Source organism: Tachypleus tridentatus, chromosome 10 (genome assembly GCF_004210375.1).
Source record: "Tachypleus tridentatus isolate NWPU-2018 chromosome 10, ASM421037v1, whole genome shotgun sequence".
NCBI classification, from domain to species: Eukaryota; Metazoa; Arthropoda; class Merostomata; order Xiphosura; family Limulidae; genus Tachypleus; species Tachypleus tridentatus.
This window is the reverse complement of record NC_134834.1, coordinates 145,640,584-145,652,881: the sequence shown is the minus strand read 5'-3', so window position 1 is coordinate 145,652,881 and position 12,298 is coordinate 145,640,584. Positions and strand designations below refer to the sequence as shown.

The 12,298-nt window shown below is 30.6% G+C and overlaps 1 protein-coding gene across 4 annotated transcripts in view; it reads right to left on the bottom strand.

The window, feature by feature from the left end:
* Pex5 (peroxisomal biogenesis factor 5) overlaps positions 1-12,298 on the bottom strand; it is a 47,933-nt gene that overhangs the window by 22,300 nt on the left and 13,335 nt on the right. For 3 of the 4 annotated variants that reach the window (XM_076464284.1, XM_076464281.1, XM_076464282.1), the window contains exons 2-7: positions 11,749-11,930; positions 7,538-7,582; positions 6,965-7,000; positions 4,734-4,863; positions 4,452-4,647; positions 477-606 (exon numbers count right to left, since the gene is read on the bottom strand). In XM_076464284.1, coding sequence (XP_076320399.1) covers positions 477-606; positions 4,452-4,647; positions 4,734-4,863; positions 6,965-7,000; positions 7,538-7,582; positions 11,749-11,844 — 633 coding nt within the window. In that variant the 5' untranslated portion in view covers positions 11,845-11,930. The remainder of the gene's footprint in view (positions 1-476; positions 607-4,451; positions 4,648-4,733; positions 4,864-6,964; positions 7,001-7,537; positions 7,583-11,748; positions 11,931-12,298) is intronic. The other variant, XM_076464283.1, reaches the window with a different exon arrangement.

Here is a 12,298-nt window from a genome sequence, read left to right as displayed (position 1 = left end):
AATACTAGATGGAATGCAGCTAGTCACCACCACCCACTGCCAACTGTTGATTTACTCTTTCACCAACAAACAGTGGGACTGACCATCTCTTTATTATGTTCACATTGCTGAAAGAGCAAGCACATTTGGTGGAATAGGGATTTGAACCTGTGAGTGGCAGACTAAGTTGACAGGCACCTTGAAGTACAAAAATAAAGTTTCTATAAAGTACTAAGTTCTTAAATCTCAAATTGTAGGCTTAGGAATGTAAAGCTTACAACACAACTTCACTATCCAATTTTCTTAAAATGCTCTATTATTATTATTATTATTATTATTTTACAATCATTACACTTCACCAATCACACATCATATCATATGTTTTGTTTTTATTTTACCATCACAAATGCTTACTTGACTATACTTTTCACAATATACTTTCATCCCTTAAAACTGTACAAAGCATTTTAAGACAGGCAGCTAAACATCTCATTCACCTCAGATTCAGAAAACTTTGGATCATCAATGGTTCCAAGCAGTTCATTGGCCACTTGTGCTAATTCTGTGTCTTCTTGTGTTTGGTATTCATTAGTCCACTGGTTTGCAACAAGGTCAAGGTTGTTTTCTCTGAAATAAACATAAAATAAAAAAATATTTGAATTCACCACAACTTATATTTTTCAATAATGCAACTTTAATGTTCATTATAACTTACCTGTTGTCAAGCAGTCCTATTGGCACAGGTGTCAAGAGCCAGCCCAGGCTCCAGGATCAGTAACATCATTGGGCCCTCCTTTCATTCCATTTACTAGCTTCTGATGATTTTTCATAAAAGAAATTTAGGTGACAAATTTCTTCATGAATCCATAATAAAGCAGTAGCTATTTCAGCTTATTAAGTAGTATGCATTTCTAGCGAACTTTGGAATGTCCCACAATCAAGCCCTGGTGCAGCTGCCCCCTACCCTCATCATCATTGCATAATGGATAAATTCTATCAACTGCACTTCTTTAAGGAATAAAATTATTTTTGTTTTGAACCACATACACTGTATTAATTATTATTTCATGTTACAAATCCATTCCTAAGGTAATTAAAACAATAATGGAAAAGTGGTACAACATTTAACAATGGTACTTTTAGCATGGAGTCAATACAAGTTACAATCAAAAATCACTAATCACTTTGTTTGGTAGGTCTGAAATTTTATTATAAAACATAAAACATTTAAGAACTTCAATTACAGCAAATTACTTTACTGGTATCTGGTAAATCAACAAGTATTAAACTTAGGAATGAGCATAGCTCTGCAACCTTCATGTCAGTGACTGGTAATGCCAAAACATTTAAGAAAAGAGAATTCAAAACTGATGCAAAATGACATAGTATTTACTATGTATAGATTTCAAAGAAAAATTTTAATATCTGAACTAAACTTAACTTTAACCATTATCAGAGTAAGAGAAACTTGTAATTTCCTTTAATACTAGCCCATTAGGTATAAAATTACCAAACACTTAACAGTACATTGTCTGTAATAATTCAACTCAATTTTAATTATACATAATTATTATGAATAAATATATAAATATATAATCAGCAATGATCATGAATAAGATAATTATTAATCCTGAAAGATAATAAAATCATAAAGAAAGAAATTATATAGAGTAGTGATATCAGCAAGTTTATTAATACACTTTGTAACAGAAATATAAGGTGTGTGAGAAGTAAGGAATCAAAAAGAATGTCTATTATTAAGCCCATAAGAAAGTACAAAATAGAATTAGAAGTGTTGAGACTTTAAAACAGTAAAAAAGGTTAAATAAGTTATTTTGCAGTCTCACATCTTTACCATAGGGTTCTGTCAAAAATATGGCTGTCAAGGACAAAGCTAACCACTCCTATCTGAAAGCCTTTCATAATTCATTTAATTTATGATGTTTCCCAGCACCTGTTTTTGCAATATGACCACAAAGCAACTTGACTGGTATGTCTTCTTATGGAATAGATTAAATACCCATTTTCCATATGCTTGAGATATACGACATTTGAACAAGTACAAATCTGGAAACTTTATCTCAGTGAATTTACACCCAACTTGCCTCTTTTCTACATAAAGCTAGTATTTATTCATACAGTTGATCTTCCTTCTCTCAATATGTCAAGGAAGCTCCTTGTGTATATGCGACTTGAGTGTTGCATATTTGTACCTGGGGCAAACTAGTAACTTTTGCCACAGGTCATTCTGTTTGTTGGTTCACACCTATTACAAAATGTTGCATTTTGCTTACAAGCAATTAGGGTATTACTTGTTGTATGCCTTTTTCTGAAAGGTACTGATGCTTCAAGTTCACTCAACTCTTTTTTTCAATTTCCTTAAAATACAAGAATGTACACATCTTAGAAATTCTAAATCATCTGAGAGTACAAGTTTTGTGTCAGAGAATGGTGTTACATACCCTTTCCAAACGTGGACAGTTTTTTAGCAGCATTACAGTATTCACAAACAGTGTAAAATGTATTTCACTTCACCAGAACTTTAGAGTGGTTCTTGTCATAATGTGACTTTCAATAGACAGAAGCATTATATAATTCAATACAAACTATAACTGTATATGAAACAAAACTATTATATTTGTAGTACAAAATATATGCAATTCAGTCTATAATTCTATATGTATCATCTTTTCTAACAGATATCATAAAAAGAAAATTAACAATATACTGAAAAGATGCAAGATTAAATTTAGGTCTCTTTCCAAGTATTCTCAATGAATAAATACAGACAGGATTAACACTTCATATTCAAAAGTGCAAAATATATGTATTTTAATTAAGGTAAGTACACTGATAATATTTAAAATAATATTGTACTTAAAGGTTTATTTCAATGCACCTTTCTAGATTGATAGTTAACTAAATTCATATTAGGTTTGGGTGAATTAATCTGTACTATCACTAGGGTTTATAACAATTTAAAATATAATGTTTCTAAATATTCTATGTGTTCTAAAATGTATGGATAATATATATAAATAAAAGCCACTCTCTATAGGTAACATTCAAATTAGTTCAGTGGTTTGTCTCAAACAGAAATACTTAGTTAAAGTCTCATTTAGGTGTTTTTTTTGTAACTGTTTAATTATTAATTCATCACATTTAGGAAAAACCACAAATAACATGATATTTTTACATTATGGATATGAATTATCAGTTAGTATTTGACTACAAAGGTTGAATATCACAACAGTCAAGGTTCTGGATTACCATGTGGAAGTGTTGTATTCAAATCCAGTTAGTCAGGATTTTGTTTTTTGTTTTTCTTATTATATTATCTACTTTTAGTATATTTATTACCATATATACAACTAGCTCTTTGAATATTCCAAACAATATGAATACAATTTGCTTTCAAGGCAGAGCTGGTATCATATTACATAGTAAACACAAGTGACTAGTTAAATATATTTTCAATCCAATACATTATTATGACTAATATTTTTCACCTTTGGCAAGAGACTTAAAAATTTACCAAAGCCATTTATAAGCATTTTTTTACGAAAAGTTATACCTTTAAGCATTTTCCCTTCACCCTTAAATTCTCTGCCATTGTCATCATAATAATCTCATGGATAGGTATTTGACCATGTAGAGATAATTCTTCAATAACCTTTTTTATGCATGGTTCAATCTATAAGGCTTCATCAAGAAATGGAATTGAACATAACAAAGATATACATAAGTCGAAATTCTAATCAAGGACCACTTACAGGAGAAGACCAAATATCAACAACAAATGTTTTTGTGAAAGATTAAACATTCTTTATATACACATACATAGTTACTGTAATATTATTATAGAAAATGTGTTAATAAAATATTTAACTAGATTTTATTTTCAGACGAAAAATGAATCACGATTTACTGTCATATGACAAGCTCTGAATTGATCACAAAATTTTCAAATTGTATTCTATGATAAAGACATCCAAATAAAGTGTGACATTAGACAGATATTGAAAAGCAAAACATATTGGTTTTCACACCAACAACCCTGGTGAGAACTGTATTTCTAAACTAACTCAGCTTTCATTAACCTTACTTGGTAGTAAGTAAGAGGAAGTAATCTGATGAAGCTTTGACTGTCGATAAGCAAATTTAAATTATGGTTTACATAGTTTCATAATTTTTTTATAGCAATGTACTATTGTGAGACTTTACAATCATTCCAGGTTGATCTAGTGCTCTGGTATTGTTTTTTCTTGAAGTGATTTTAACTTGATATAAAGCATCCCTTTTTCTAACACTCAGATTTTCCTTACTTTTAATCATGCTATAGAACAAGAATGGACACACTTTCTTTAGAAATCCCAAGTACCATTAATTTTCCACACAATCTTGATGCCATCTGGTATCTACAACTTTCATGCAAGCTGAAGAAATGTACTTCAAACAAAAAAAATGCTTACAAAGTTTTAGCTTCTGATGAAGTTATATACTCTTCAGTCCATCTGGTGTCAGTGATAATATCAGGGTTTAACATCTGTTGTTCTGGAAAAAATTCCTTGCTCCAGTCAGCCAATGGAGAGTCCTGAACAATATCTTCACTAGCAAGATACTCTTCAGCCCAGTTTCTGCTGGTTGCTAAATCAGCTACTCCTGGTCCTACAAAACAGACACAGACTTACTACTGCATACCCCAGTGATTTGTGCCATCAACAAGAATTACAATCAGCCAAGACAAGAATTACCTGGAAGAGGTGGCTGACAAGTTCTCTCAATCTCCCTCATTTCTTGCAGTAAGCTATCCATATTAAAAGTTTGAGGAGCAACATTATGATGAAGGTGGCGCTGTGTCTCCGAAATAAATTCCTCAACCATCTGCACAAGTTGGATAAATATAAACCAAGTTAGGATGATATTTTGTTTTGAATCTGATTAATATTTTATCAAACATATCACCTGATACTGTTATTCTTTAATATTTCAGTTTTTAAAAGTTTGAGACTTTACTGATAAAAATTATTCAAAGTTTAAAAAAAAGAAATTAAAGCTCAATACTACAAACTTATGATTTACTATAACTTTGTTTTTGCAATGTGATAATTAAATACATTATATGAAACACTTAAACTTAAAATTAGACAGGTTGTGCAAAATAAATGTTACAAAATTTGGTATTTTAATTATACATACACACATATAAATACATGAATATTTTTCTCAAATATCAACATCAAATTAAAGTAAGCTCTGTACTTACAGCAAAACTAAAAACTGGCTTGGCAATCGGTAATAGCTAATTAAATATAGTTTTCTTAAATTCCAACTTATAAAGATACGCATACGCTGTTTCATTGGTTGAGCATTCTTGCTGTTAACAAAATGTTTGGCCATAAACACCACAATATCTTACAAGGTTCAACCAGCTTCGGAGATTTGTGTTAATATTAAACAAACATATTAGGCTAATAGTGAAAAACACTCTATAATAAAAGTAATAATAAAAAAATAGCTTAAGAAAATAATATTTAATATATTAAAACAGTCTAACTAATACTGTAAATGAAAGTAACAATATATAAAAATGCCTAATTTAGGGAACACAGAAACTCTAGATACTGGCTTCAACAGCTATCATAAAATGAAACATAGCCCACAGTAACATTCCAAATTTTTCTCTAGTTCTCTCTGATGAACCTTTTGAGCAACGAAAACTTTTTAATTCACTCAACAAGTGTAACTTATAGGAGAGTAACATCTGCAACAAGTTTACTACTGGGTGTTTGAAAAGTCACTGTGCAGTTTTGAAAGCAGCGATAACAGCATTCATTCAGTCTATTTCAAGCCAGCAACTGGTAGCAGTGTTTAGAAACAAAATAAGAAGGATCCAAGCCTGTATTAATAACAATGGGGGTCACATTCAACATTGTTTATAATTGTCATTCATATTTACCTCCTGTATTCTATATTGAAACATGTCTGTTAATAAATATACAAGTGCACAGTGACTTTCTGAACACCCTGCATAAATTCTTTATCCTGGTCAATGAAGTGACTTTTCAGAGAGAGAATACAGAGGTTTTAGCTATTGGAAAAATATATTCTAGTTGATAGAATATCACATTAATATCCTAAAAGAAACCCCTTGATGCACAGTGACTTTCCAAACACCCTGTATAATGCATTACTATTTAAACTGTGTTAAATAAAAAACAATAATTTACCTACAATTAACCAAAAACTAATTTTGGTAATGTTTGTGAATATATTTGAAATAAAAAATAAATTAAAAGACACACCTGAATTGTCAACAAAAAAAACTGGTCTTTTACAAAAATAAAGTACCAATGATGTTAGGAATTAATAACTAGCTGGATATTATTTTGTGTATGGAAAGATACTAATAAATAAATTCCACAGAAATTTAAAAAGCAAAATGAGCTTTCATTTTATAATAGAATTGTAACATTTGTATTAAAAAAGAAAGGAAAATTTAACCTGAAACACTTGATAATAACCTCTACAATTTGGTTTGTTTTAAACTTCACACGAAACTACACAAAGGTTATTTCCACTAGCCAACCCTAATTCTAATTTAGCAGACAGACTAGAGGGAAGGCAGCTAGTCATCATCACCCACCACCACCTTTTGGGCTACTCTTTTACCAATCAATAGTAGAATTTACTATTATATTACAAGACTCCTACAGCTGCAAGGACGAGCATGTTTGGTACGACAGGGACTTGATCCAGCGATCTGCAGATTGAAAGTCAAGTTTTGTAACTTTTACATTGTAGATTTCATTTAAGTACTGTGAAATTTAGCTTATTTTTTATTTGTTAACAAAGTAGCATATAATTTTAGTATTTATAATGGATTTTTGTGAAAATATTTAAAATTTTTAAGACATATTTCTACATCTTAAGATGTCCTAAGTAAACATGTCTTTGAAAACAAAGAATAAAACGATTCTCTCACCTCTTCCTTGGTAATACTAGAAAGTGGTTTTTCCAGCTGAAATATTAAAATAACAAAAATCAAATCTAAGAACATGTTACCTAGAATACACTAGAAAATGTGATAAAAATTAAAAACATTGTCATGTCTTTCCTACCAGAAATATTATAAAAGTGTCTACAACTATATAATGACAAAAATAAATTTTCTGTATCATTAATATATTTAGAAAAAAACTGAAAATGTTGTAAAATAGCTTAATAAATACACATCCATAAAACTAAAAAAAATATTTAAATATCACTTTCTTAAAATAATAAGCAATGAATAATTAACCAAAGTAACAAAAACTATTCCATTCTCATAAGCACTTCATATCATTCTTAAACAAGAAAAAAATAGTTGAAACATATTTGTTAGAGACTGTAAATTTATTTTTATGAGTAACTTTGTACTTCCCTGTTTTATGTATGTGCTAAATTTCTTTTTATGTTTCTGCCATTTCATAATACTCGTGTATCATCAAAATAGAACTGAATAAACTTAGGAGGTGAAATCAGTTGTAATGTAATTGTAAATGATCAATATACTCACAAATGGTGCATGCTGTTGTCCAAAAATGGTGTTTTGGATACCTTCCTAAAATTTTAAAAATTATTTAAATTATACATAGAAAAGGAGACAATCTTCTTGGTATTAGTTATGGCAGTTCCTTTAATTATTTATTTAAATCTATCAGACTATACACTTACAGAAACTTATAAAACATTTCAATGGGAAAACTAACTAAACTACACCCAAAATCCATGCAAATACTTCATTTTTAATCGAGATAGTGAACTAGGACATTAACTTTACTCTATGATGTTGAAAAGTACATAAAAATTTTCTAGTAAATTAAAAAATTTCAAACACTTGAGTTGAATAATTACATTTGTGTAACAGTAGGCCACTTTCAGTTATCATATCCAGAAGTCAAATTAAAAGCTATACACCAGACTAGAATTAAAAGAGGGTCAAATCCCCCTGCCTAACACATGCAACTCCCCAGCTGATGCATTGCTTTGCAATTGGAAGGAATGAGGTTTACCACAGATCTTTGAAATACATATCGCTGAGGAGGTCAAACCCACCTGCTTTAACTACATAACCCTCCCAGCTGTTGCACTGTTTTTAAATTAGGAGAGGGAGAAATTAGGTTTATTTCACAGCTCTTTTAAAATAGACTTGAAAATAAAATACTAAATAAGTAATGACAAGAAACCCCATTTGAAGTAAAAATGTATCTCAAAACAGCTGGTACAGGTAATAAAATTAAGTAGAGAATAATGTTTCGAACTTCTTAGGTCATTTTCAGGTTAACAAAGAGTTTTCAACTGACCATTGCCAGGCATGTGTTATGGACTAGAGCGTAAATGGATGTGATATTGTAGGAGGCTTTGCAGTACGTGTTAGGTTATTAATTGGTATAGGTATAAAGCTGTTCCTTTATATTGGTTTAATTTTGGTTTGAGTTGATGTATAAGTTGGGCTTCTTTGATTTTGTTTTTTATATTTGTTTCCCTACTTAGCATCTCAGTGTTTTCTGTGGTTGTTGTGTTTATTTGATTTGCAGTGCTACAAAATATGTGAAGGTGTTTTTGGTGTTCTTAGAATCTAGCTTCCAGTTTTCTGCTTGTTTCTCCAATATAGAAGTTGTGGCAGTTGTTGCACTGTATTTTATAAATAATGTTAGTGTTGTGCTTGTCAGTGCAGTTTTTACATAGTATGGAGTTCAGTTTTGTACCTGGTTTTTGAATAAATTTGGTGTTTACTGGAGTGTTGTGTTTTGTAATAAGTTTTTTCCCTGATATCGAGAATGTATGGTATGCAGCAGTGTAAGCATTTGTAGTTCACTGTTTCTTGGGACTTATTACTGTTTGTTTGTTGTTGATCTAGGTGTGTGTGTAATTTTTTTGAATGGGTTTTGGAGGAAATTTGTTGTTGATAAAGTGTTGTTTCATTTTGTTGATTTCATTATTAATTTTGTTGGGTGAGCATAGTTTTGTGGCTGTGTTTATTTCGTTTCTTAATATGTTGAGTTTTTTGTTTCATGTGCTGAGCTCTGGGGAATGTATAGTCTAGTACGGGTGATTTTTCTGTAGATTTCTGTTTTGAATTGTGTATTGATTCTTGTGACCTTGAGAAATGCTATTTGGTTATTTTTTTTCCTGTTCACAGGTGAACTTAATGTTGGGGTGTATGGAGTTAACGTGGTTGATAAAAACTAGCCATTAAAGCTTTATGGTTCATTTGGTCAAGAATAGTTTTACAGTTAAAGTTTTTATAAAAGGAGCTGGCTGATGTTACATATTTAGAAAATGCCCACACTGTATTTACTATGACTGCAGTTGAATGGTTCATCGGTCAACATTATGGGTCGTAGTGGACAATTAGGTTTGTGAGGTTTGGGGAGCCTTATAGTCATGATGCGAGTGAGTTGGTCTTGCATAAATAAAAGTTTTCTGATATTATGTTGGCTTTTTTCATTTCTAGTAGTATTTTCTTTACTTATCCAGTTTTGATGTAATCTCCCTCTTCACAAAAGTCCCAACAACTGAAGCCTGCAAGACAGCTTTAGAACTTTACATCCAAGACCTCAACTCACTGATACACATCCCCAGCATCCCTTACACAATTCACTACTACCAAAAATAACTATGTTCAATGGCCAAAACTACCAACAAATAAATGGCTCAAGTATGGACAATCCTATGTCACCAATTCTAACCAACATTTTCATGACACTTATTGAATTTCAAGAAATCAACTCAGCCTTATATCCACTACTCTACTGGTACAAATATGTTGATGGCACAATTGCTGGATTAACATCTACAGAAAACAGTTTTTTTTTTCAACCATGTTAACTCTATACACCCCAATATTAAGTTTGCCTATGAACAGGAAAAAAAACTAACCAAACAGCATTTCTCAACCTCAAGGTCACAAAAACCAATAGACAATTAAAAACAGAGATCCACAGAAAAACCACCCATACAGGATTCCCCAAGGCTCAGCACATGAAGCAATACAAAAACTCAACATATTAAGAAACCAAATAAACACAACCACAAAACTATGTTCACCTAACAAAATTAATGCTAAAATCAACAAAATAAAACAACACTTCATTAACATCAATAAATTTCCTCCAAAACTCGTTCAAAAAATTATACACACACATACACACACCTAGATCAACAATAAACAAACAATAATAAATCTCAAGAAACAACAAGCCACAAAACCTTACACTGCTGTATACCATGCATTCCTGATATCAGGGAAAAGATAGCCAATATTTGGAAAAAAACTTAAAACACAACATTCCAGTAAACACCAAATTTATTCAAAAACCAAGTACAAAACTAAAGTCCATACTATATAAAAATACAATGATAAACACAACACCAACATCATATCTAAAATACAATGCAATAACTACCATGACTTCTATACTGGAGAAACAAACAGAAAAATGGATACCAGACTCAAAGAACACAAAAAAACACCTTCACACATCTTTGAACACTGCAAATCAAATAAACACAACATAACTGTAGAAAACATCCAGGTAATAAGTAGACAAACAAATATAAACAAATGCAAATCAAAGAAGCCCTACTTATTTAACAACTCAAACCAAAATTAAAATAAAATGAACAGAACATAACCATAGAAAACACCCAGATACTAAATAGGGAAACAAATATAAACAAATGCAAAATCAAAGCCATACTTATACAACAACTCAAACCAAATTTAAACCAATATAAACAAAACACCTTTCTACCTATACTTATTAAAAACCTAACATATACTGCAATGCCCCCTACAATCCCATACTTGTTTATGCTCTTGTCCCTAACACATGCCTGGCAACAGTCAGTTCCAAACGCTTTTCGTTAACCTGAAGATTACCTGTGAAAGTCAAAATATTGTTCTCTATTTTAATAAAAGATTTAATACCAATGTCAGCTGTCTTGAGATACAAAACATTAAATATTTTTAAGTGGAGGATGGTCCAAATTTAATTTCTGGTTATACACATTTCAAAGTAAATGTTATTCATATCCTGACAGCTGTGCTTAACAACTTACAAGAAACAGTGAGCAGCTAACAAATGCATATATAAAAAAAAAATATTAAAGTGCAAGAAATATGATAAAAACATTTCATTAAAGAAATTCCTCAAATATTTACATGCATTAAAATATGAACTAAAGCAGTTTTCTATTATACTGATTATCTCCTAGCATTTTGAAAAACAAGTACCTGACATTACATTCAGTTAAATATGTCAAGTTTATAACATCTTAATTTACTCTTGTAGCATTATACAAGGTTATTCAAAACCAATGTCTTATACAGAATTATACAGTGCATGGACAGTAGCCATTTGTAGTATCAGGAATGTTCTATGTTTACCCACTACCTCAAAGAACAACCATGAGCTATGGTTTGCAATCAACAGAAAAGAAATAAGTGAGCTTGCAGTATGCACTTTTCATTTGTTCCCATACAGGGTTTAATCTGAGTAACTCTGTAATCTTCCCAACCTTTCTTTACATCTTACAAATCATATACTAAAATCCTTTGAAGAAAGTGCATCAAAGACATTTTCAAAATTAAATAATTATATTAAACATAATTTTGATATTGAATATAAAATATAATTTCTGGCTTACACACACACACACGTGTATGTACATTGATTAAAAGGTCAATATTAGTTAAAATAATAGAATATATCAAGTACTAACCTGTTGTAAGGCTCTGTCTTGAGTAAAGTGTGAAGTCAACTTCATGAGGGGGTTAGACCCCCCACATTCTTGTTCCACTAGCTCTTTCATTGCCATTTTGAGTAAGTGATAATCCTTTTGTTACTCTTCAGAAATGCACAGAAAAATATTTATCAGCAACCCATGAAAGTCTGATGTTTATCCTAAGAATAGAGTACATAACTTATTGTTGCATGCAAGTGGCATGGTTGAATAAAACTTTAAAATTTTTAGAACTCTGTAACAAAAGTTATGAATAGTTTTAGTTGTAAAATAAGTATTTTTAAGAACTATTATTTCAGTATAATTTGTGCTTATTACGTTTCTAGTCAAAGTGAAAGTTTTTGTGTCAAACTGTTTCTTAGGAATTTTCTTAGAATAAATTGGGTAAACTTTAGTTAGGTTTAATGGGTATACTTTGTGACTGCAAAATATTCTAATAAATCAAACCTTTCTTTATAAAATTGTGATAAGGTTTTAACTCTGAAAAATGGTCTGGAAAGTGCTAATTGTAGATAAAATGCACCCATTA